The sequence below is a fragment of the Lethenteron reissneri genome, chromosome 40 (genome assembly GCF_015708825.2).
Source record: "Lethenteron reissneri isolate LAM-NWPU_2019-01 chromosome 40, ASM1570882v1, whole genome shotgun sequence".
NCBI classification, from domain to species: domain Eukaryota; kingdom Metazoa; phylum Chordata; class Hyperoartia; order Petromyzontiformes; family Petromyzontidae; genus Lethenteron; species Lethenteron reissneri.
This window is the reverse complement of record NC_083818.1, coordinates 11,499,868-11,527,288: the sequence shown is the minus strand read 5'-3', so window position 1 is coordinate 11,527,288 and position 27,421 is coordinate 11,499,868. Positions and strand designations below refer to the sequence as shown.

Below are 27,421 nucleotides of genomic sequence, written 5' to 3'. Positions count from 1 at the left end.
GCGAGCACGGGAGGAGTCATTGAAGGAGATGAATACATTTTGAGAAGAGCGACCCCACAACCGCCCGCCGTCACGAGCACGGCAGCGCCGTCCACGTGACACAAAGTCACGATACAAAAGCAGTCGTTTATTTAACATATCGTAGCAAGTCGTGTTCCGAGGCACACGCGCAAGTGAGGTTTAAAAAAATAAAGTATATTTATTAGGGCACATTGCCTTCCTGTGCCCATTAAACGAACGGAAAAGAAGCTTCTGTTCAACTCCGGTTCACAGGTACAGGCTGAGTGCCGCCGTGCGAACGAACGGGACGCGCTTTTTCCCAACCGCATATCGGAGAATTCTCTCGCCAAAGTCTCGTTAATGAACCGCGTGGTGATTGTGCGAGGCGTGCAGGCAAGAACATCAAAATAGCATCGGGGGTCCTCTTGCGGGCCACTCACTGCCCGTGCCGATAGAGCCCAACGCGAGTGCAGGTCACACTCTGGATAGAGGGATTCTGCCAGCTGATAACGAGCTCTAGAATAACGTGGCACGATTCCACGTCAAATGCACGGAAGCTTAAAATACCGGTTTATGTAGGAGTGTAACGATATACCGCACTCCTCCCCCACCCACCCCACCACATCGATTGGAAAATCGATGAACTGTCAGGATTCAAGGTCACAATTAAGGATTAATTGTTGTTATATCACAGTTCAATTAAATTACTGTAACATTCACAGTAGATTTTTTTACATTTGAAATGATTTCTGTTTTATTATTCTGTGTACTGCAATAAAAAATACTTGGATGTGATCCAAAGCCTGACACTGCCGATGAGACACAGAACTGCTGCTGAAATGTTGCACTGCAAGAAGGCCATGTGGCTTATGGGATGTTGGAAAACATGCTTCAACTGTTTGATGTGAAAGTACAGATATATGCGAAGGAGGCATCTCGTCTGCTTTATTGATTTAATTTGGCATAAACTCTGTGACGACACAAATTTGTATTTTGTGATGCGTCTCCAGCAGGTGTGTTCCAACTCCAGCAGGTGTGTTCCAACTTGACCTCAGGCATTGCGGTGAATGCAGCGGTCTCTCATGGCTGCACAGGTGCCTTCGTGACACACACAGGTGCTTTCGATGGATGTGCCGTGAGATTAAGAATCAATATTACTCGATGGATCGATGCATCTCTGAAACCGCGAGCCTTTTTTTGTTACAAAAATTTTCGTTATTTTATCTTCGGGGAAAGAACGAAAAACGTTGCACGCGTGTGCAGGGGAGCGCTTAGCGTATGTACAGTACATTTCTTCCAAGCCGTCAAGCAGCTTCATTAATTTATAGGCCACGAGACATTAACTGTAAGAAGTTTAAACCATTAATCAGTGTGACCTAGTTTCCACAAACCTCATAAGAAGTTGAATTTTCGAAATTCTTTACAAATTCATGTTTTTAAATATATTATAAAAATAAAATCCGCAGTAGAAAGGTAGGTCAGGTCAAGAGAGACAAACAAAATATACTTCTGAAATCGCATGGGGGGGAGGGAGGGGGGTTTGTTGAACTTTTACATTCAATCAAGCCGCCACTGCGTAATTGCCTTTTCACATAGCCATCAAATCGGGCCTTGCAATGCCTTGACAGTTATTGCTATGGACAAACTGTGGCGCAAAACAATAAGAACAACACTTTGTTGAAATCAAAAGTTTCCTAAATGCCACCCCGACCTCCGCCACCTCCATCCTCCCCGCAGCGTAACAAATCAAAAACGCATCAATAATTTTCACAGAAATGGCCTCGTTTTAGGGCTTCGCACACTCGGCGGAAAATAAAGCGAAAAACAGCGGCCGTACTTGACGACAACGCGTCGTTTGGAGAATGACAAAAACCAAAGGAAATTGTCCTTTTTTTTTCGCCGCACCAAACGAGAGAAGCCCGGGGAGAGGCAATACAACACCCGGCGGTGGCCATCGCGACGACGTGGCACCGCGACGCGATCGCGGTCGCGTCGCCTGACATGTCGGCCATCGGACAAACTTAATTAAGTGCTTTTGGGTCATTCGCGGGGGCCAGATAATGGTGGGTAAAACAGCGGGTGGTGACAGGCCGTCATTAATAGTTACGGCTCGTGCACATATATATAAAAGATTGTACTCAAAATGAAATGTGTCGCGGACGCATCGCGGATGCATTAACGCACCGTCCGTGGGCCCATCGAGGCGTCAGATATTTGTTCCACCGGTGCCAGTGCGAGTTTTTGTAAATTCGAGCAGTTATGCTGCACAACAGCGACGGGCGCGACGCTGTGAGAAAAAACAATTTGTATTCAGACTTTCCTGGATCTTGCCCCGAAGATGTTTGACTTACAGTTTCAAATGAAACGCCATATCTCGTTGCTAAATTTGGTTGCTAGGATTGTTCTTCAAATTACCGGCGAGCTCAAATACGACGGTAACAATCACCACGTTACAATTTCACTTGCTAGGCTGTGTCGGGTGGGTGGTGGAGGGTCTTCACAATATAAAATTTGACCAGATCACTACGTGGCCCCAGCCAACAAAGAAAACAATGACATCAATCATTTCAGGCGTTGGATATTGGAAATGTTTAGCACATCACAAAGCCGCACTGTATTTCACACACGTACGGGGCGAGGACAGACGGAGGGAGGAGTTTGGTTACATCCTGACGAGGGGGACTTGATGGCGTGCCGAGGCTTGTGGGTGCCATCGTGGCCGCTTGGGATCCCTGACCCAGCCAGAGCCGCCACATGCCAGGCTAAGTGCAAATTGGGCATGCGATGCGTCAGTAAACAAAAAGTTGGTTTCTTTAAACGGCTGGTTTAATTCCCCTACGGTGTGAGTGACTGTGTGCGTGCGCGTGTCTTTTGATTTTCTCTCCGTTTTTTTCTTTCTTTTGGCCTAACGTCGTTTTAACCGTTGACTTTCAAGCCGGCCGGGAACATTCGTAGGCAACTACCACTTGGGATCCCTGAACCCAGCCAGAGCCGCAACACACCGGGACAAGGGCAAATTGGGCATGTGACGTGCCATTAAACAAGAGGTTGTATTCTTTCAACAGCTGGTTCAATTCCCCGACTGTGCGTGCGTGTGCTTGTGCCTCTTTGATTTTCCCTCCATTTTTCCTTCTGTTGGCCTAAAGTCGATTTCACTGTTGTCTTCAAGCCAACCGGGAACGTCGCAAATACGAGGAAAAGCGGGGGGCGGGAGAGACTAAAAATAACGGGGGGCTCGCACACCGCGACCCCGCCCACTGCGAACCCAACAACGCAGACAATTATAATCCGATTATTATTTATGAGCATATGGTGCATGGGAAAACGAGGTGCGGGTCGGGGGAGACAGGGGAGGAGGGGGGGCATTGTCACGAAGGAAATCAAGGAAAGCCACCGGGTATACGCTAGGACCAACAACAGTGTTTACTGTATACGACAAGCATTACGTAATGGGCAGCGTATTATTATTCTGATGGCTTTTGATAGCCAAGATGTCACTGTGCACCAAATCATAGCAACGTTATTATGTTGATTGCTAAACGCGCATCCAATCAGGCACGTAGAGGAGCGATGCTTATCTTAGGTTGGTGCATATCGTGTGTCATCTGCTCGTGTACTCCCTGTCGCTACTCGAGGTGATATATCAAACAGAACGTTCAGTGGATTCTTGTATGTGTAACGGGTTCCGGAGACACTTGTAGAGGTAACTTCTTTATTACAATACAACACTTCAACAGTCCAACGCTCCAACAGTCCTGATACTCTGCTCCAGCTTAGGTACACAGCCTAGCTACACAGCCTAGATACTCTACTCTGGCTACGCTCCGGAACTCGCCCTCACAAGGTCGTAGCGTCGGGAGTTCCAGAGTCCCAGCACTGGCTCTCGCAGCATCCCAGGGTCTTCAGATGGCTGGTCGTGGGTCTTGGGTCTTGAGTTACAACTGGCCCCGATCGTCCAGGGAGCTCCGCTTATATGCCCAGTCCCCAACGAGGGGTGGGGCCGTGTGCGCCACCAGACATCCCACAGAGCACACACAGCCCCCCCCGTTGGCGGCGCCCAGAGGCTTAAGCGTCTGGACCTCCTGGGAACCCAGCGCCTGGCGCCCAGGGGATTACGCGTCTGGACCCACCTGGGAACCCAGAGCCTACAGCAGCCCCTCCCTTCTTATGTCACTACATATGCGTTGAATCGCAAAGCCGGTGACGTGATACATGCTTAAACCCTGTGGACAACTCTGTCTATATTTCAGTCTATCCGATGTTATATATTGTCGTTTATGTATGCGGGTGACAGTCTGCTGATCCTTATCTCAAAAATTCTAAGTTATTTGCTGGTCAAATGAGCAGAAGCGGTGCTCATCTCCTGGTTATAGCCCTCAGGCAGTAGTGTAAATTCCACATTCCTATGACGGGGGTGAGTATATCCATAGGACAGCCACTGTTGAATGCCCCATGAAGTGGTACTCATTTTATTGAACCGCGAGGGAAGGATGGGCCAAGTCAACCCTAACCGGGATTTGAACTCGCGACCCTCCCATTGCCGCGTCGCTTGCTTTACCACCAAACCGTCTTCCCAGACATGCACGCATCCCTAACCTTATATATACACACACACACAGACGTGTCCCTGTTTAACTGCAAGGGCGCAATTTGCTTGCGAATCTAATTTCTGGCAAGAACGCGCGCGAACCATTTCTGTGAACCGGTGACGGAGGTAACACGGCGAGGTGCCGCGTTCCGGCTGCCGAGTCAACAACCATCCCACACGTGGATCCGTCGCTCCAACTGCAGCTACGCAGCGGTAATGCCCGCATCGCCATTCATCGCAGCCGGCCAATGCACGCAGCCACGTCCATCTACGAGAAAACGATTCGACAAAATGAAACTAAACTAAATATTTGTTTTTTTAAACCAGGTAAGGCCCACTGAGCTGTATAGATTTTTTCTAGAAGCGACCTGGCTATCACAAATGATAGCTGAACGAAGTGGCTTATCATCACGTGGAAGTTTACGACAAATACTCTATACGCATGTTTCGAAAATGCGGAGGGAAAAACCAGAGAAAAATCCACGCAGGCGTCAGGGTCGGGATCAAACTGACGACCTCCTGTATACCAGGCGAGGTGGTTAACATCTCGGCACCGTAACACGGAGGGTGTCGAACACGTTCCGCGAGACCGCATTAGCGGGAACGCTGGCGAGCGCGGAGGAGCAGATAAACAAATCGACAGGGCGTCGTTCGTCGACGCACGGCGTGGACAGCTCAGTGCCGCTAACAATGTCAAAGCGGGGACGGCGCGTGGCACGACCCGTCGCGTCGCCCAGGGACTCGCGCGCACCGCCCATTGTCCACAAGAGAAAGCTGTCGTGTGCCCGCCACTCGATTACCGAGCCATAGCGCACATTGTCCTTCCTTCACCCGAATGCTCTCCCCAGAAATCTCATACGAATGAGATCCCCCTGGGAATTTTTTAAAATAAAATATAACTAGAGGGATGAAAGGAGCAGAGTTCGATAGCCGGGCGTGGCTAACACCCGTGGCGAGCATTATATCTGAACCGGTCCTAGACATACCCCTACCTGCCCCCCCCCCCCATTTTCATGAACCCACACTGACTGCGTGGTGAAGGATGGTCTTTGTAAGCGGGTGACATGGAGTGGGGAGGCCATCATCCTGCAGGGGCTTCATCAAGAGATCTTTATGATCAAGCTTCTTCAGTTTTTTTTTTATAATATTTTATTGCTGCTACAAACTAATTTCAGTTTCTGTTAATCAGACACGTTAATGTTTTTTTCTGAGGCGATGGCTCTTTTGTTTCCATGACAACCACTGGGAAAGTCAAGGCAACCTGGGTAATGAAATTTAACACCTGGAATAATCTCGGGTGTCGCGTCTCCGTAGCTGTTATGCACTTGTTGTGTGCGTGTGTTTTATTGTCGTGCAGTGACTTAAATGCATACCATTAACGCCAAACAGCGATGGGTTATAACAATTATAATTCCCATTAAACAAAGCAAGGGGCTGAACGTCACTGGCTCATCAATTAATGGACAGACTTGCTGATGTGTTTGAGGGGCAACCGAGCGGGGGAAAGAGGATTCTACAACATGCGAGTCAGCTCACGGTTGCGTTCGTTGCCTCTAAGTTGCGGTTCACAAATCCTCGTTGAGCCAGCGCAGGGCCCCGTGGTACGGGTTGTTTTCCACTGCCTATCTGCAGTGCCGAGCCAGAACCAGAGCCGTGCTCCGCCGGCATCGCGGTGCAGATACTGGGCTCCGTACCACCCGGTTACTCGATTATTTACGTATTTATTTTTAGCGATTGCTTTCCTTCCCAATACTTTCGCGCTCTGATCGTGTTTTTGCATTGTTTGTTGTTGTAAACTTTCTGACCTGCCCCGAATGGACACCTGTGGAAAAAAAAAACTCCAAAAGCTCATTGGATTTCTCCAGAATAAATAAAGATTGCGATTGCTGTAAAAATTGCTATCTTGGCTGGCCGTATGATACGCCAACGTCCATCTGTCGCAATAACGGCCGAGTGCTTAACGTATCGTGTTCCCGCGTACTAACCCACGCCCCTCTCCATGTCTAGAGTTGAGTGATACATTTGACGACGCCGCTTTTAGAATCCGTATTGGAGTCGCGTATCACTTTAGCGTTCGCGTTCGCCATCCGAGACCACTCAAGAGCCGCCATGATGTAACGAGAAATGGTTCTCTCATTTCAGAGTGCGGTGCGCCATGGAATAAGCAAGTTGCAAGGTGGAAAACTGAAATTGTAATGTTTAGCGTTTCCGTCAATCTGGAGGTGATCTGCCCGATCTGATTAAAGCATTTAGTTTCACAATCTTTTCTGTTCTTCATGCGATACAGTTGTTTTGTTCCAATTTCTTTTAACACTTCGTTGCTGTATTTTATTTTATTTGTTTTGCTTTTGTTACGTTGGTGGCCCAGGTCACGTTGGCAAATGGGAGTCATCCTGGTCTCTTCGAGTTCCCACCGCCTGGTTCAACAAAATGAGGTTGTGAAACTTTTAAAAACACTCAAATAAGGAATTGGCCAAACATTCTAGGAATTATTCTCCCATAAAAGGAGCCCTGGGGCCGCAGTGACTTTCCCGAAAGTATTATTGTGAATTACTTAAACATTCGCGATGACAATATATTCAAGTTGCAACTGGTTAGCTCAGTTGAGTCAAAATAATGAGAGGTAATGTATTTTTCCCCGTACACGCGAATCACGTGTTAATTTAGAACACTTTACTGTGCTTTATTTCAGAATGTGCTAAGAATATGTTAAAAACTGCATCGAGTGAAATTGTCAAAAAAGTAGTCAAAGAACCTCACTTTAGCCTTCAACAAACTGTTGGGCCAAGTGCTGTTAGCGAGCACCTATGAAGGCTGGCACGGGGAGTGGGTGGCCAGCACCAGGCCCGGCCAGTGCTGATGATTCACACACTGCACCAGGTACGCATTTCAGGCCGAGTCGACCTAGGGGCGGCCCAGGACCTGACCAAATACCACTCATCACCGATGCTAGCCATGACCAGGAATCTATCTCAGCTTGTTGGGTTTGCAAAGCGAGCGATGCGCCAACTGCTGCGCCACCGCCCCCTGCACACAAGCGCGTGAGACCACGCGCCCAGCTGTCGAAGCCAAGCGGTGAAGCAGAGCGGAAGGTATTAATCTGGACACAGCGCAGAGAGAGAGAGAGAGGGGGCAGCTGTAGAGGGAGACGGGGCAGCGGCAGCCAAATAGCACGCAGATGTCAAAAGAACGAGCGGGGATCAGTGCGGTAGACGCGCACTTGTCAAGATCCTGCGATTTAAAGCCACGCGTACGTGGACAGAACAATTATTTTACAGACATGCAAGAAACCTACTTTCTGTACTGCCCCTGTATGTGGTTGCCTCGTCCACGTGGTATTAAATACATCATATGCATTTTTGCTAATATTATGTCCAAGCTCCAGTCCTTTGGATATGAAAAGATTTTCAGCTCATGAATCAGTGTTTATACATGCGGGAGAAAACCTGCACGTGCGAGGGGGCAACACTTTATCCCATACAGAAGGGACAGATGATGGTATTCCCCACTTTGTTTTACTGCCTTCTCCCAGCAACTCAGGTTACGCACACCTTGACATCCATAGGAAGGGAGTCTCACACCACTTGTGACGATTCACCAACACTCGTTTTCTCCACAGTGCTGGATTACAGGCCACGTGCATAGACACTACCGCCCGGCAACCACAAGTTCAACAGCCCAGTTCAATCACGTGCGGCTGTTGTTGTTGTTTAAACACTGCGTGCACATATGCGGGCACTAAGTATAAAATACGAATGTGCAACGACAATTTGCACCGATTGATATCCTGGTGCGAAAAAAAAAAGTTGCGCTTTTAGTTTAACAGCGAGAGACTCGGCGCGCGTGTGCGCGTGCTGCCCAGCCTGCAGGCGCAGCTCGGCACACCGAGCGCTGCACACCGAGCTCGGCACACCGAGTGCGGCACACCAAGCGCTGCACACCGAGGGCTGCACACCGAGCGCGGCACACCGAGCTCGGCACACCGAGCGCGGCACACCGAGCGCTGCACACCGAGCGCGGCACACCGAGCGCGGCACACCAAGCGCTGCACACCGAGGGCTGCACACCGAGCGCCGCCCACTCGTCCTCGACACCGACGGGCTGCCGCGGCGCTACTCCGGCACACAGCCGGCATGCGGGGGGGCGGGGGCGGCAATTTCAAGAAATCAAACGAACAGGAGACAAGCACCCATCATCCCAGCCAAAAGAGCCCAATGCTTTTAGGAGGCCCCGCAAAAAAAATTCTCAGATTACACCCCCATGCAGCCACCATTCACAGGAGTGCTCCTCGCCTTGTTATATTTCAGCTTTATTTCACTTGACGCAATTTTCCTTTGACCTTTTTTCGTGTCGTTCCTCCTCCCTTGCTGCAGGAGTGCTTTTGATCGTGCAGCTCTTTTGGTGACAAAAAAATAATAAGCTGCTCGGGGCTTTCAAGACCGCAGCGGCGTGGCCGCGATGATTGAATGAGCGCGGCGTCACGATGCGCTCACGGCTTTGGTGGCCGCGTGGCCGAGTCGCAGAGCGTGCCGTCGGCGTGCGCGCGCCTCGGCTCGCTCGTGGCGCGGTGGTCAGCGCACTGCGCCACCGAACCAGGCGTGGTCAGTGGCGAGCGACATACAAACCCGTACTTGGGCCTCCCGGAGGTCGGTTCAGCCGTAAATGAGTACCTCGTGCGGTGCGTAAAAACAGCTGCACTGGGGAGCAAAAGGCAGCCAGGGGAGGCTGTGGCCAAACCGTCCAATCTATGTTCTGTCGTGTGGTGGTGGTGGTGTAAAGCCGTGGTATAAAATATTAGTGAGTGGTAGTGTAGAGTAGTGGTGTAGAATGGTGTTGTAGAGTGTTGAGCATAGGGGAAACTGAGAGGCTCTGCCATGCGCATTCGTGGTCGGGCCGTGCGTTGCCCGGCACGACGCCCGACGCTGCACACCACGCGCTGGGGAGGTTCATCAGGAACCGAATCGACATCGAGCTCCCGTCGCGTGGAGCGAAACACGTCGGGACATCGTGCGAAGAAAACAACACACGGTACGATCCCGACACGCGTCGGAGCGCCATGCGCGCACAACCACAAAAAAACCCACGCGCGCTCGCAAAACGTTGGGCAGAGCGTTGGGATGCGCGTACCGTTGAGCAGATTCTCGGCCGTCACCAACGCCTGCACCTCCACCGAGTGCTTCGAAGTGTAGGTGATGTGCGTCGCCACGTGCGCCACCTCCCCGATCAGGATGGGCGACAGGAAGTCCGTGCGCTCCACACGTGCCAACGCCGCCACGCAGTTCTCGTGCTGGCAAAGACGGGCACGGGCAGAGTCGTGATCGTTACTTCCGCAACTCGGCAGTTACCGTCGACGCGTTTGCCTGCGTCACCGTCGCCTTCGCGATCGTCTCGACATCATCAGCGCCATGACCAATAATCATTTACCTTTGCAGTGACCGGCGTAATCGCCGTCATCTGTGCCGCTATCACAATCATCATCGTCATCATCCGTGACCTGCCGCCCACTCTCAGCAATCATCTCAGTCGTCATCATAGTAACAACACCTTCATTCCTCATCATCACCACCTTCATTCCTGTCATTTGTTACCTACATCTTCATCACTGTCATTGCAATCATCGTCACTACCAGAACACATCATCACCATCGTTATCTTAAATTTCGATTTAAAGCTTTCGTGACTGCAGGGATTCATCTTCTTGATTCTTTCGGTAAAGTCACGTAGAATGGAAACAATAATAATAATAAAATAAAACATAATAAAATAATCCTCACGACGTTTCGGCCACAATGCAAGCAGCCGTCATCAGGTGAAGACCAGGTCTGTCGGGGAGACAGCACCATTCAGACGCTGTCTCCCCGACAGACCTGGTCTTCACCTGATGACGGCTGCTTGCGTTGTGGCCGAAACGTCGTGAGAATTATTTTATTATGTTTTATTTTATTATTTCCATTCTACGTGACTTTACCGAAAGAACCAAGAAGATCGTTATCTTAGTTATCGTGAACACATTGCGAACGCTTTGTCATCGTGAACACGTCACCCATTACCTGTAATTTAAAATTGAAAGTGGCTGGAAACTAAGCATGTTTAAAATAGATGCATACTCTTTGGTTCTTTCGGCAAAGACACGTAGGTAGAAAAAAGAATAAATCACGACGTTTCGATCGCAACACAAGCAACGATCGAAACGTCGTGATTTATTATATTTTCTACCTACGTGACTTACCGAAAGAACCAAAGATTAGGGGTTCCTGCAGTCACGAAAGCTTCAAATAAAAATAGATGCATACGTTAATTAGCATAGCAAAGGCTAAATTAATTGCAATAGCATATACCATTTCATAAATGCTACTCGATTATTCAATTACCCTTGACAATTAATTTGTAACAACACACACACACGGACGCGAGTAAAGCGGCATTTTTAATTGTATTCACCATTTTATTCCATTACGTTATGCTCATTAGGACTGCACTTTCGTTCACAATTGCCAATTAATCTAATCAGTCTCCATCGAGGCACCGTCAGCTCCGGCGTGAACGCTAGCACCCAGCGTGCGCGCCGCTGTGCCGTGGCGAGCCACCGACAATCGATACTCAGGACCCGGTTGGTCAACCCCACCCCCACCCCTAACCTGGCCCTAACCTTAGCGATCGGGACTCCACCATTCCCTCCCAGGTAAATCCATTGGCCAAAACGCGAGTGGCAATAATTCACAGGATGGAAGGTTCCCGTTAGGTCGTTTGCACTCCAGACAAGGACGGCTCGCGCAGCTCACATTATGCTGCTCGGCCGATGTACACGGAGCTCGCGGTACGCGATTTAGATATATGACGGGGGGGAAGGGGGGGCATTAAAAGTCCTGTGCGTGGAAGAGCATCATTATCCGTTGGCAATCGTTCTCTTTTTAATGCAGCGTCTCAAGTGAGCCCCCGCTTGGCTAACTCGAGTGGCGTTCAGGTTAATTCGATCCCTAATCCGATTCTAGTTAAACCGTCACAACCGTTGTAACAAAACTCAGCATAATACATTATAACCAGCCAATGTCACACTTCGTTGATGAAGATTACATCGTGACTCTAACAATTAATTGAGTAATTCTAATAATAGGCTAATTGTTAATTTAAACTAATAGAATGCACGGAATCGAATAACCAAACCTGAACATGTGGGACGGACGATACAAACGAGACAAAAAAAAAGAATAGATTTTTTAAATAAAAACCGTTACCACCAATTCATCAGTGCTATGAGCAGACCGAATCTGTACGTGCCTACATCATAACAATAAAGCCACGGCAACACGAGGATGCGGTTCTCTTTTCAATCTGTGTCGACACCTAGCGGCAGAAGGAAACGCTGCAAGAACAACACTCCACGTCCAAGTGGCCGCGACCTTCAAGTTGCATTCTTCGCCGTCTTACAGCGGAATGTTAATGCCTCCTCCTTCAACAAACCCCCAGTTTCGTCTGCCCATTAAATGCAAATCCTTTGTTCTGTCACATCAATCAATCTTTGGCATTTTTGTTTTAGGCCTGTTTGCTTTCTAGTTCCACTGCAGTCTTTCATCAACCTCCCCAAAAAGTGTTTTTTCTTTAACTATCAGTCGTACATTTATTTCTTTAAAGAATGCTTTCAGACTTGAATTATCATTGAAAACAGGTGAAGGTCAAGAGGTCACCATTAGCCGATGCCTCGGATGCCAACCACACCACCAACTCGCCCATCGCTACCTGCTGCCCGATCCCTCAGCCGTTGCCGAGGGCGCCACGGTGGCGAGATGTTATCTCCCTCGCCTGGTATGCAGGAGGTCGTGGGTTCTATCCTGACTGATGCCTGAACATTTGGAATTTGCATGTCCATCTCCCGGCGGTCGGGTGGATTTTTCTCCGGGTCCTCCGGTTTGTCCCTCCACGTTTAGAAACGACGTCGCGCGTTTAGAGTATTTGCCTGCTGTACATTTCCATGCAAAGAGCCATTTCGTACAGCTGCTATCATTCGTGATGGCCAGGTCGTTTCTGGAAAAAAGCTACATAGCTCAGTGGGGACTTACCTGGGTAAAATGAAAAATTGCTCATCGTTTAGTTTTTAGTATAGTTGCACGTCGCTAACCTGGGCGAGGGGGGTTTGAGCTCGTGTGCTGAGTGGTGGTGGTGGTAGGTGGCTGGTAAGAGCACTGGGGAAGAGCAGCGGTCCTCTCCCAGTGTGTGTGGGAACCAAGCTGTGAACAACTCTCCCCTCTCCACTCACAGCCTGCTGTAGGAATTCGAGACATTTATTTGATTCAGAAATAAACATCACCGGTTTCTTCTCACCTGTACAACTTCAACGCGCACTTCCATGAGTTCTGCCTAGCGTGTGCAGTGTTGTTGCTCCATTAACCTCAGATGCAACGACAGCATCGAGTTTGCACTGAACGTGCACAAACTATAAGCAATCAACCTCTCACGCGCAACGATTACTTACATGCATGCATCGTAATTGCAGGAATACATTTTAATCAATGGATTGGCTGTGCGGTGAACCTGACGGCCTGAGTTCGAGTCCCACGCCCTCCGGGTAACAGCGAACATTACCAGTGATATCTGAACCAGGTCCTGGGTCTCCCCCGTCTCTCACTAACAACCCACACTGACCGGGATAGTGAAGTATGGTCAAGACAACCGACGTGACCAAAGATTAGGTGGCCATTAACAGTTAATCCAGCTCACGTGCGATTTGACAATTCATACGATGCACTTTTAAATCTGTCCTTCCCCCGCCCGTCCGATTAGCACGGTTGGCTACGTACAGTGATAAGTTCAACATACATATGTACTAAATTGTTCGTGCAGATTGTGAGTTTAATCTAGTAGAGTGTATGTATTATACACAGTACTTATATGGCACTCATGATGGAGTAGCAGCCAAGGAATAGAATACACCCGAGAATGCATCTACCAGGGAGATGGAGCGATGAAATCAGTTCGTGTGCACGTTCTCGGTGGAACATTAAGAGGGATGGCAGCGCCTTGGGGGAGGCCTTCATCCAGCAGTGGATAGACTAACGACTGTAAAGTCATTAAAGTGAGAAATGGCGATGCTATCTTCACAACCAAAGGACCCAGTATCCTGCTGTAGTGCCATCTCCTGGGCATCTCACAGGGAGAAAAGCCTACACAAGCATTGCATTCTCAGGTAGTCTTTGCGACAGTTTGATAGAACCGAGTAGGAAATTAGAGTCATCTGGAGAAAACCCACGCAGACGAGAGGATAAGTCTCAGGGGTGCGCACAGACTCACGAAGCACATTGATGATGTGCTGTCCTCTGCTGGCCGTGTCGCAGCATAGCGGCTTTGGGGGGGGGGGGGGGGGGGGGAGTGTTACAGGGCTCTCTGCGAGGGCGCAAACCCCTTGTGTCTGCCCAAGCGCCGGATTTACCGGCACGCACTACCGGGGGCGGCCACGCCAATGTGTAAATTTGATCGCGGCAAGTGCTAATTGAATGCATAGTGAGCGACGGCCTTTAATTTACACCGCCGTCTTCACGGTATTAGTCAAGCAGCTGTTTCATTAAATGCATCACTTCCCGTACGAGGGTGCACCAGGAAAGTGGATCTGTAATGTTTACACATCGAAACTTGAGAAAACAACTTTAAAGTTTCGCATACGAATTATGTCCAGGATTGCTGGCCCAGTGGTTAGCGCCCGATGCTCTGAACATGAGTTTGTTTCATGACCACGGCTAATTGTGCACGACTCGCATCAAGGCTGGTGTGATGCATCATGTCACATTGTACTGCGAGCTACATTTCCATTGTACATAGTTCTGGTTGTTTATCATCCATGTCGTGTATAAAATAGAACCGATACTGTTCCATGCAACCCCTGAAAACCCTCCCACCTCCCATGTAATGTGCTCGCTACCGTAGTATCAGCTGTTTTGGGCGGGTTGCCATGGATAGAGAGGCTTCTTAGCTCAATGGACCTTCTCGGAAAGTAACTGACTGTTAACATCAGTGCCGAGCGATGTCTAAACTGGTCCTGGGCTTGCCCACTGGCCAAACCACACTGACGAACAGGGTGAAGTATGGTCAAACAACTCCCATGATTGACATGGAATGGGAATAGTAATAGGTTTTTACCCTTTCAACTGGTACAAAAACTGACACCTTTATACAAGGCATCATGTTTGCAATAACCACAACACAAGCAGTCAAAAGTCCAACACCAATGAAGGCTAGGCTCTAAGAAAAGCTGTCTCGGGTGTGGACCAATCAACTTCAAGGACAGTGCATATCATTATCATCATCGGAGTTGTTTCTTTTTGTTTGCATTTTGACTGCTTGTGTTGTGGTTATTGCAAACATGATGCCTTGTATAAAGGTGTCAGTTTTTGTACCAGTTGAAAGGGTACAAACCTATTACTATATTTTGCCACTGGTAAAGGAGGTCTCATAGTATGGAATGGGAATACCTTAATCTAGCAATGGATTGAAACTATACAATTTTTGACCAGACATTTAGATAACACTTTGGTTACTATGTTATGTAAAAGTGCACAGCATTCAGATGCCACTCGTGTCTGTACAAGTGGGAATTTGGCACCAAATGATGAATTGTGAGATACGAGACACTGGAATGTTCATGCGCGCATGAGCAGTCTTATACACACTCCATCAACTCACTTTCAGAGATGGAATATAACAAGCTTGCACTTTTACATCAGATAAAAATAAATACCTGCCCAAGTGTTTTAATGGACTCGTGCCAGGTTGAAAAATGTACAATGTGAGTGCAATCGTCCAAACAGCTTCACTGCCTGAGATGAAAAATTGGCAAGCAGTGCATCACGTTGTGTCTGGGAATTGATTTTTGAAAGATGACGTCCCAGTACAAATCTCCTGTCCACAAAAAGCAGTGGACACGTTTATTTAATATGGATGGTAAAGCATCAGTTAGTGCTCAGAATATGTTAAATTAAGGGAATCGCGAAATTTATAAAAAATGTTTTTTTGTGTGCAGTCATGGGTGACTGGGAAAAGACCATCATTTCGTTCCATCCCAAGAGCCTGCTTTAATCACGCGCGACTGAAGCCAGATTTGAACTCAGGATCTCAGCAGTGTCGGATTAGTGCTCTGATACGTGAAATTATAGGAATTCCAAAATGCATCACAAAAGTTTTCCTGTGCAGTCATTGGTGAATGGGCAGAAACCATAACTTTGTTCCATCCCTAGAGCCTGCTTTAAGCACGGGCGACTGAAGCAAGATTTGAACTCAGGATCTCAGCAGTGCCGGCTCTGCGCTCTGACAGGCTATTACCAAGCCTTCTGAACCACCTTGTTAAGCTATCACCAAACTTATAGACCTTTTCCAATCCACTGCGGAATTACGACATCCCCATGCCCTATCGATCACGGAGGTTGCTTGACCGTACGTCACCTCACCACGCTGGTCGGGGCGAGTTGGTTAAGGGGATGCGTGCCCAGGACGTGTTCAGATATCCCTCGCCAGTGGCGTTAGCCGTGGCCGTTACGCGAACGCAGGTATCCAGGTCTGCAGCGTAGCGCGCCGACGACTGTGAAACCGCTCCACCCTCTCTGAGCTACGCAGGTGATTAAATGCTCTTGGCCCCTGTAGGAGTTCACGGGCTGCATCGCTGTAGCCGCCTCGCAGCCAAGGTGCGCCTGCTGGCCACCTGTGCACGGCGTACCTGCGGCTTGCTGTTGCAGTGCTGTGTGCTGATGATGACGCCGGCCTCCTCTATCATGCGCAGGATGGTTCCGCCATGGACGGTCCCTGCAATGTTTGCATCATCCGGACGCATTATCCTGGAAGGAAAAAAAAAACATAGTTGACTCACTTGGTGACGAATATTTCGTATCTCTAGAAGTTGTTGCATCGCAGGAACCCGAGGGATGGAAATTGCTTGGGGAGGGGCCTTCATCCAGAAGCGGATTTATCACGAATCATGATGACAATGCTCATAATCTGCGGGTGCAGTGGCTTTGAGGATTCAGTGCTTTTGAAGCAAGGGTTGGCAGTAAATAACGGTTTATCAAATGTTGAAATGTATTATGGCCTTGAGGAGCACAATTACACTTTGACACCCTTTCTTCGCAACACTCGAAGAAACCAGCAATGTCGTGGATGCTCTCGGTGAAATGTATCAAACATTGAAAGTTGGGAGTATTGTTTCTATGTATCCCAGTGTTCCTGTGCTTGATCACCACGACAAAGACACCATGACTCAAACGACACCACGACTTGGAAGCAGGTGGGAGCGGTGTGTGCAAGTGGTCACCTATCCAGTCTGCAATGCCCCTGGGGCTAAAGACATCATGCGGGATGATTTAAGAGCTCAGCCTGTTCAAGGTGTGGAGCTAGAATGTGCCTCCCACACAGGACTCCCTTAAGGTCACAATACACTCGGGAAACTGCAAGGCAATCACTTACGCTAACTGTTGCGGGCAAAGTGTTTGCCATTTAGCGACTGCGGCTATTTGGTATGACAATGGAATGAAGTGACAAGATTTAATTCTAGCGAAAAAGAACAGAGTTGGTTTAAAAATGCACTTGGTGGACAATGATTGGTCTAGAGAGCTCACAACCTTGAGTTGTCATATGACCTCCCCCTATGATTTGAAGCCTCCATCGAGATTACCCAACAAGGAGCAGAGTGATCAGATTTGTCCAGAATTGGGCAAGTATTACCTTTAACAACAGACCACGGAATGTCCGGTGACAAATGCCACATGATCGAAAGAGCGCGTCGTGCCATTTGCCGAGTAGACAGAGTTCATACCTGGACACGTGGACTGGCATCTTTCTCGGGACGGTTCTTTGACAGATGTTCACTTGAGCGAAGACGCTGATCTGTCGGCTGAGACAAGTCCGTTGCAGCAACCGCGTGACAATTCGAACCCTGCAATGAGAGCGAGACACACCGGAACGCTCAAGTAACGTAATTTCTGACGAACACCAAGCCGGCAGAAGCTGATCTGCATGCAGCGTTGGGATGGCACCCCACATAAAATTAGCAATATAAACAAAGCATCTTGTGAGTCTTAATCTATGGCAGGCAGAACAACTCAGAAATAATCGATATATTGCCATCTGGCCCCATGAGATTAAGGTGAGACTAACACCGCAATGTCATTGTCCGACTTAACAGAATGCCACCGATTGCCCACCCGCTGCAAAGGATTCAGAGGAAAGGGCGCAAGTCATTCCATGTCTGGCCCACAATGAGAGAGTCACAGTTCCAAGGGCACTTGCATTGGGGGCAGCTTCCTCCCCAATCACCGCCTCCACTCCCCCAGCCCCTCCCCACGCCCTGCCCAGGCATGCTTGCTTGTGTTGCAGTAAGCAACACGAGAAAGCATCCTGTGTTGGCATCAAATAAATGCATTCAACAGGTGTCACATTGTTCATCTCACTACATTCTCTTTAACCGAGATGGGAGCGATTGCAATAGGCCCATGTGTGCATGCGCCAAGTGGATTATCACATCGTAGCATCGTGAGAGGTCGTGGCGGTTTGGGGAGTCCTTCATCCAGCAGTGGATTGATCATGGCTGATGATGATGATGATTATTACGACCGTCCGTATATGAAAGTAGTCACTGTGTAATAGGAATTGCCAAAGCCATTTAATTAATAATACGTACTACATATTATTTAAATGTGTAGTACATTATTTAAATGTGTAGAACGTATTATTAATTAATACATTTGTGGGAGGATCAGGTGTGGCGGTCGCGGACTCCAAGATACAGTTTTCTACTCCTCTAAAGAGCCTCGGCATCACACTCGACCAGAACATGTCATTTGATCACCATGTGCAAAATCTAGTCAGGTCCTGCAATTTTTATATCAGGACTCCAGGACATATTCGACCACGATCGAGTCGTGATATAGCCAACATGGTGGCGTGTAGCATATTATTGACAAGGCTCGATATTGCAACTCACTACTCTATGGGACATCTGGGAAAACATTACCAAGCTGCAGCGTGTACAAAATTCTATGGCACGCGTCGTGAAGGGCACTGCAAGATCCGACCGTGTCCATCCGGTGCTCGCCGAACTGTATCGGCTTCCGGTTGCCGAACGAACATAAAATATGAGGTCGCACTCATTTACACACACACAAGGTGCTTGCCACCAATGAACCACAATACCTTGCTGATCTCGTCAAGGAGCCCAAACCATCATGCAAACTCCGGTCACCCTTGTAGCAGCAGCAGCTTTCGAACAGACGGTCACCGCAGCGATAATAGGAAGCCACTGGAGATATGCACTTTTAAATCATCTAGATTTAAAACCGATTTCTTTATAACTGCTATTTGCGTTTAGTTTGTCCTTCCCCCGCACCTCCGATTAGCACGGTTGGCTACGTGCGAAGCGAAAGAAGTTTAACATACATAAAGCAACTGAGTGTATGAAACAAATAAGTGAATGTGCTGCTCCTTGGACAGTGTGTGTGCAATGTACACTGTTATCTTTACAAGCCTCAGGTGTTTATTCTTTGATTTAAAAAACACTCGTTTACTGCATGCGATTTGGCAACTACGTTCTGTCTGCGAGTGACAGTCAGTAAACAAACACGTGCTTCCAAAAGCTCGATCGAGGAAACAATTGTCTGCTTGCCTCTGATCCCGAGACGCTGCTGTGGCAAAGCCTATGCTGTGTAATGTTTAATATAATGTATAAGGTAATATATAGTATCGTAATTGTATAGTGAATATACAGCAGTGTGGTATACAGTAGGGTGGGTAAAATAATACAGTGTAATATTACAATGTATAGTCTATAGTAATGCAGTATATAATTTAATGTTGGGTTTGTCTATGGCAGTACGGGGTAGATCAGTGTGATGTAAGGAAAAAGTTTAGCTGGAGGCATATTATATTTTTTGCGACAGAATTGTAATGTATGACTTACTGTTAGTAGCTCAGCTTATTGGAGAGTATATTTAGTATATTAATGATATTGATGTAGTTTATATTTTAATTTTTTACGTGGTGGTTTGGCTGCTGCAGCTCCTTACTATTAAAATGCATTCCCTTCATTACTGATAACCCTACCTCCTCCCTTTATTGGCATAGTATGACTTTGAGACCCCACCCCACCTCCTACGCATTCCACAAGTAGTGACTAATCCCATATTTGCATTTCCCATAAATATGCAAAATTCCTGTTGATATGCAAATTCCTTTGTCAAGGCGCCATTCCACCCCTAACCCAGCTTAAATATACGCTGCCAAGCTTGGTGGTGTTCATTCAGACGCTGTCTTTCCGACAGACCTGTTCTTCCCCTGAGGACGGCTGCTTGCGTTGTGGCCGAAACGTCGTGAGAATTGTATTTTATTATGTTTTATTTTTATTATTTTATTATTTCCCTTCTACGTGACTTTACCGAAAGAACCAAGAAAATGAATCTATGCAGTCACGAAAGCTTTAAATCGAAAAATAAAGCCTATGCTGTTCTTCGTTAACACCGCAAGCAGCCGCTGTTGACTCTATACCAGTGGTTCTTCTTAGCCTGGGATGCACGCACCCCCTGGGAGTGCGAGATGCCCTTTCTGGGGATGCGAGACATGCCAGATATTTTTTAGAAGGTAAATCATCGGAAACACAAATGAAGCATGGGCACGTCAGTACAACTACTTTGTTTCATCGAGCCCCAATGTATTCGTTCCCGTTCTGACCACGTGTCGTTCGTCTCCACCCCTATTTAATACCCGGGTCACGTGGTACGTTTCCACCAATCCTGTTAAGCCTCCATGGAATATTCCAGGCTCCCTCGTAGGCTCCCGGGACCACGCCCCTGACTCATCTCCCCATTGGCTGTGGCCAAAGCCAGCAGAACCAATCCTCTACTTACAGCTGTCACCTTTCCATTACGTCAGGGCCACGCCCCTAGGCTTCCCCCCATTGGCTATAAACCAGGACCGGCATAGCCAATCATCATGACGAGTTGTGATACGTCAGTGAGCCAGATATATCCTCACATTACATATTTATTCACATTAAAATAAATCATACAATTGAGAACCAAAGGGGTGCAAGGCTGCAGTAAAGGTTAAGAACCACTGCTCTATCCGAAAGCGGTGGAAATTCCGCATTCCCAAGACAGAGGTTAACTCGTTTCTTGATGAACACAAATGTTGATTTTTCCAGAAGGTGGTGCAGCTGAGTGCTATGCTCCTTTTTAAGCAGCTTGAGCAATTAAGCAGGGTTTTAGAATGAGGTTACATTTGACCCCAAAACAACTGGAAGCGTTTTTATATTCTAGAAATATATCCAGATCGATATACAAGGTGGACACATTGTAAGATACAACACTAAAAATCTAGGGAGAAAACTCATTCCTGCGGAGGGAGCTGGTAGGAACGTTGGATTGCTCGGTCAATGGCCAGGGTCAACGGCGGCGTGGTGTATTCCGCAAATATGGCCGACTGTGAGGGCGGGCACAAGCTGGCGTGAGTAGGTTAAACGATGAGTTTTATAAGGGCACCACGGGGTGACCAGCCCCTCCCCACCCAGCCCCACCCCCCACCCAGCCCCTCCCCACCCAGCCCCTCCCCACCCTCCTCTCTCCACCCAGCCCCACCCCTCCCATTTTTGGATGCACGACGGACGGACGGACACAAGAATCCCCTGTGGGCTGGTGTAACCAGAAGGTTCCTACCAGTATTATATTGATGACATCATTATTTCAAAGCCTCTCCATTTCTCCCACCAATCACAATGAAAATATAAAATATTATAACACTCTCGTGATATACTTTGTCCAAGATAGCCAGTCTGATGTGCTTACGACAGTCAAGCATGCATAAGTTAAGGTCACTGATATGTAAGGGAGTCACTACAAATGAGTCTGGTAACTATAAACCGATCACATTGTACACCCAACATGCCCATGTGCTGACATAAATTATGTAATTAGTATGTTACCTGCAAGGACATATGGATTGTAAACATTGATATCAATAAGGGAAATGGAACAAAAGCTGGAGATTGCACGAATAAATATGCTTAGAATTACACGGAGAGGCAGAAATAGGGCATACACAAGTTAAAGGTGTAGAGTATTGATGGTTAACAAATGTGGGCTTGAGTAGGCAACGCTACTAGAATATATTGATAGTTTATGGTTGAGACTGGTGACTGAACATTGTGAAACATGTCAGCTTACACATTATGTACATGTTGTACATGCGACATGAATAAACCATGTGTGCTGTATGAATGCATATTATTGATTGTGTACAATGCTATCTTGCAATGGTAGGTTTTGTTCTGCTTGGTATGCAGGTATCTATTGTGGTGGGGGGGGGGGGGCTATACTCTCTTACCATATCTATCCATGAACACAATTCCAGAACCAAAACTCTTTTATGTGAATACATGTGTAGTGACATAGAATGTGTAACTATGGTGCATAACGCTGGTTACTGGCAGAGAGAAGGGGATTGGTGGGTGTAGCAGCCCGGTCTGCTCGCAGGGCACGTGATAGGCCGGAGAAAGGGATGTAGGGCAAAGGTGACGGAGGGGGCACGTGAGGTGAAGCCCAGAACCTTCTGGTAGGTTCCAGAAGGAGGCGTGGCCGAGGGCGGAGCCAGGCCATGCTGGGGGGATAAAAGAGAAGGTCCCGACTCTGGGTCGGGGCTGTCATCTGGAATGGAACCCGTCGTGCTACACAAGTCTTCGTCCTCATCTTCACCTCCTCGGCGTTGTGGTCAGGCAGTGTGCCGGCTGTCCTGACCCGAGTGTAGTTAGTCCCCGTACCTGTGGTGGCTGTAATGAACGAGTGTGCCTCCTACGATTCGTGTCTCCGAAGTGACTCACTAAACATGTAATAGGATACATCTGCCACGACTCTGGGTGACTCCTGTTATCATCAATAACAATATAATGTGAAGTCAATTGTTGATCCACTGCTGGATGAATGCGTCCCCATGCTATGGTTGGTCATGGGGACTGTTTGACCATACTTCACCAAGCTATTCAGTGTGGGATTATAAAACAAGGTGCAAGGACTGGTTAAGAAATCACATAGCCACTGATGACAAGCGTGACTGGGAATCGAATTCGGACCCCTGGGTTCAAAGCACAATGCCCCAACGGCTGCGCCACCACTCCACCCCACACGATACGCTTGACTGCTATCCACGACTTTGCCAATCTTCCAACGCTTTAGGTATTACTCTCATCCAAAATATACCCAAAATAGAGTGTGATCTAACAACCAGTGTCATATTTGGAATAGTTGTCCTAAAAAAACCTCTCAAACAATACCCATTTGTATATCTACATTTTAAATCTACGGAAAAAATGTTTCAGCCGGGTCTCAAAACTGGAAATGTAGGCTTTTCAGACGAACAAAAATCTTACGCCATGTTTGCGTTCAGCAACCTTCCAAACCAACCGACACAAACTTTAGCAGAGGAGAGGGTTCGCAAACGAATCCGTTCTGAATATTTGCCTAAAGACACAAACATAGTTTTTTTTTCTCTCTAGCCACAAGCATACGCAACTACGGTCCTTAATAAGTCACTCTCTGCCAGCAGTGTCACAGCAGAAGGTGCAAGTAAAGCATTGGCAATGATTCAGCATTTCCATAAACGCCGATTTAATATGCAGCAGCACAAGTTACTTTACGTGATGCACACGTTAGACTGGTGACCAAATATACAGCGGATACATACGAACATGTGTTTAAATGCTGTTTATTTGTTACACCACGACAATGTTTTAATAAAACACGGTTCCTGTTACTGGCACGCCGCTGCACAGGTAATGTTTGTCTAATGCAGAGAACTAGGGTGTCATATGTCCCTAGCGCAAGTGCAGATTGTACGACCGATGCTGCTGTATTCTCTGTGTCTTGTGAAGTCCAAAATCTCTAATTACACGGTTTATTTATTTAGATCTAATCTCAATTTAATGTTAATTTTATTTCTGTTAAGTTCAAAAATTTACTTAATCTTTTACGTTTGGTTTCATTTACGTTGCTATTCATTCGTTTTTTTTATTGAATAACCCACTATCTGTACTCTTTAACTTATTTTGTTTCATTTTATTTCTACCTACGTGACATTACCGAAAGAACCAAAGAGTACACATCTTCACAATATTAATCTACTTATGACTCAGACTTCTATTGTATTTAAACAGACTTTTAGTAAATGCATTCCAAACGGACTCTCACTCACACATTTTAAACAGACTTGACCCTGCCACAGAAATGTAGAATTCGCCACCACAAATGTCCCAAACTCACGACCCGGCCAATCGCCCCTCGTTGATTTCCGTGATGACTGCGCCCAAAGCGCAGCGAGAGAGGTCACGATCACCCTCGCAGCAGTAAACCTTTCAACATTGAACACAAATCTGCGCATACCACAACACACAATAACGCCGCAATAACCACCCCCCTGCCCCAAAAGCTACATCCACATTCAGTCGCGAAAACTCGACACAAGGTTTACGTTGGAATGTTAGGGCGCGTACATACATAGCCGTCCTTGGAGCTGGGAGAAAGTGTGTACTTTGTAACCTTGTGAGTCGATCTCTCTGAGACAAGCCCGAGTTAGTATCAACAACGCAAGCCCAGTGCTTCCAATGATTGGACAGCTCCCATTCACATTACCCAGCGCGCACAAGCGACCGCGGATGGTACGGCGCGCCCGATTGGCCAGTTCTCCCCCGCGAGCGGCGTCTCGGCCAATCGCAAGCGGCGACGCGGAGCGCGTTGCCTATCCGATGTAGGGAATGCAAAACTACCGCCTCACGCACTACGGCAAAGAGTACAGTAAAAACTGTAATGCAGTGACGGGCGCCTCTAAGCCCCTTGCGTTTTGCACGGCGAAACGGATTACAAGTATTAGCCTAAGCCCTGATTTCACTCGCAAACTCTGACGTGCAAGCGCGAGTCAGACATTGCGAGCTTTAACGTTGCGCGTGCGGCCACAATTTAATTTGGAATGAGGCCACCACCACTTTCTCGATTCGCGCGTGCCGACAAAATGTTACGAATGAAAAAGCAAAAAAAACGTTTGCCGAATAACTCACAAATGTTTTCCTTCAATAGAACATGCAATTCAAGATCACCGTGATGATTATTATTATGATTGTGTATTCGTTGTGAACACGACAAGTATTAAACGGGCGCGAGAAACGCCGCGCCTCGACCCGGTACGTACCCTCTCGCGTCTTCCTTGTGTGACGGTGAAAACGCGTTTCGTATGTCGGGAGGAGGGCGGCGGTGGTGGGGCGGGGGGGCGGGGGGGGCGGGGGGGTGGTGGGAAGGAAATATGAACGCGTTTCGGCTTCCGTAGGAACGTGGCTCTGTCGATGGCTGCACGTTGCTTTTTCCACTCGTTGCTTTCCACTCGTTTCTTCTCGACACGCCCGTGGTGCTGAACTTGTTTCACCTTCACATTCCGCGAGCGTTCCTCTTGCACAAGCTCCACAGACGGCTCGACAACAATGGACATTCACGTCGCTCATCCTCGACCAGTTCATCACCAACCCCCCCCCCCCATGTGCAACTTGCACGCGCTCAACTTAATCTATATCAGAATCGGAATCCGACGAGCTATGAAGCTATTTATCTGCGAGTTTACATCAACAAACAATAACGTAACGACAACTGCCATTCGCGACGATGATGTCGCAGCTCGTGCCAGGCTGGGTGCGCTTTGAAGCCACTTCAGGTTGTCTGCCGGCAAGAGGCCACGGGGACACAGACCCAGGTGGCCATGGGTCTGCTTGAGACGCACCCATTGTGCAATTCGCTATTGTTTATTCTAAATCTCGCGTGCAGCCAGGCGTTTCCTCACGCTCCAAGCAGCCTACGCTTCCTGTGCAGTAACAGTTTTGTTAGGCACGGTGCAACTTGTCATTTCCTGTAGATTTCCACACAGGACTTTTATAAATCCGACTACGCCGCAGTGCCCGGCCAGTCGGATATGTGACGCTGTATTGTACGTTTGTCACTTGCAATACTGTACTCATTTTGGCCGTCTGTTTAGCTCACTATAGCTGTCCAACCCTTTGCTCTGGGCATTTGGCAGAGGTGTGGACTCGAGTCATGTGACTTGGACTCGAGTCAGACTCGAGTCATGAATTTGATGACTTCACTCGACTTGGACTTGCATAACAATGACTTTGTCCCACCTCTGGCATTTGGACCATGGGATTTAGCCACGTTAGGCAATGGGTCAGAGCAGAGATTGGTATCACTTAATGTAGCCAAAATAATGGCTAGTAAGAGTGAGTTGCTTGATGATAATCCACGCATTTCAAATGGTCATCACATAACTCATTGTGATTGGCCATGTAAATAAATTGCAACCGCTAAACTTAGGCCACCTCGGGTGATATTGACAAATATCTGCTCTACTAGATTTTTTGCCCAAGGACGGGTGTATATTGCAGTAAATCTGAAATATTCAATTGAAAAATTGTTCAGCTCATGATTATTAATGAGGCGGGGGGGGGGGTGCCCCATGTGGAGTGACATCACCCCCCATGGTTATTGGGGAGGGGTGCGGCATGTGGAGTGACGTCACCCCCTCATGGTTATTGTGGAGGGGTGCGGCATGTGGAGTGACGTCACCCCTCATGGTTATTGTGGAGGGGTGCGGCATGGAGTGACGTCATCCGCTCATGATTATTAATGAGGGGAGGGGTGCGGCATGTGAAGTGCGCGACCTTGTGCATTTGTGTAACTTTCCACGTGGGCATGAATAATGAAGGGGGGGGGGTCTTTTGCAGTGACGTCACGCACGGATGCAGCACTGCTGCGTCGATTTATTTTTTTACCGTCACTTTCTGTAAAGAAACGTCATATTTGAAGCGACTTTGCGTAATAAATTATTTAATTCAGACCGACCTGCGTTTGTGTAAAAATCCACCCACTCATGAATATTAATGAGGGGGGTGGGCCTCATGCGGAGTGACGTCACGCGGGGGTGGGCCTCATGTGGAGTGACGTCACGCGCGGGACGGACAGACATTTTTGGGTGATTATAGTAGGTATAATAGACCCATGGACCATTCTATGTGCGGGGATAGTGGTTTTCAAATATCAAGGCAGGGAATTTCACGGTACAACTCACACCCACAGTGACCTATTACAAACGTGGCATGGGAATTGTATTTAAATATTAAACAAAACAGCTAACTGCTTGTTCATGAATTGCAAAAATAAATCCTCTGGCACTTTGGCAACCAGCATTCTGTTTAAAAGGGCATATTTTCCACCACGAATGAATACTTTTCCCTGCAACAATGGGCTGCCTTTTAAAGCAGGGCTGCATCTCGTTTAGTGACGAGATGGTAAATATGTCACATAACAACCCAGTACAGTTCTAAAAAAAGGCAAATATGCAATCCACAGTTGTGTGGCATTGATACTGTACAGAAAACTTGAGGCAAGTGGGGTTACAATGCGAGAGATCCAAACGGGTTACTAATAATCGTGACATGCTTACCGATAGCACAATCGCGACACAACTGTTATTAAAAAATATGATAGGCAGTGTCCGATTGGCCACAATTAATACAAACATCCTGTGTTTGAGTGGTAGGAATTTGAACTGGATGTCTGGCGGTACCGGTGTTGTGTTTAACTTAACCATATACTACACAATTGTGATCATGGACCTCGGCTGACGGAGAAATGTCTCCGGGTTTTGTCTGCGGTGGAAAATTTGGCAACTCAAATCTGTGCATAGTGTATAGTTTAACATTGCATAGTGTATAGTTTAACATTGATATTAATCATTGATTTTAAATGTCAAAGTGTGTTGTCCACCCTCCTCTACCCGACACAG

General features: G+C 47.7%; 1 protein-coding gene across 4 annotated transcripts in view; it reads right to left on the bottom strand.

Annotated features, from left to right (window-relative positions):
• The window catches only part of ACOT7 (acyl-CoA thioesterase 7), an 89,588-nt gene extending 65,335 nt beyond the window's left edge, over positions 1 to 24,253 (bottom strand). For 2 of the 4 annotated variants that reach the window (XM_061568200.1, XM_061568201.1), the window contains exons 1-4: positions 24,097 to 24,196; positions 17,379 to 17,498; positions 16,287 to 16,404; positions 9,716 to 9,875 (exon numbers count right to left, since the gene is read on the bottom strand). In XM_061568200.1, the coding sequence (XP_061424184.1) occupies positions 9,716 to 9,875; positions 16,287 to 16,404; positions 17,379 to 17,498; positions 24,097 to 24,098 (400 nt within the window). In that variant the 5' untranslated portion in view covers positions 24,099 to 24,196. Of the gene's footprint in view, positions 1 to 9,715; positions 9,876 to 12,704; positions 12,849 to 16,286; positions 16,405 to 17,378; positions 17,499 to 24,096 lie in introns of all 4 variants that reach the window. The other 2 variants (XM_061568199.1, XM_061568198.1) reach the window with 2 other exon arrangements.
• Positions 24,254 to 27,421: the final 3,168 nt, after the last annotated feature.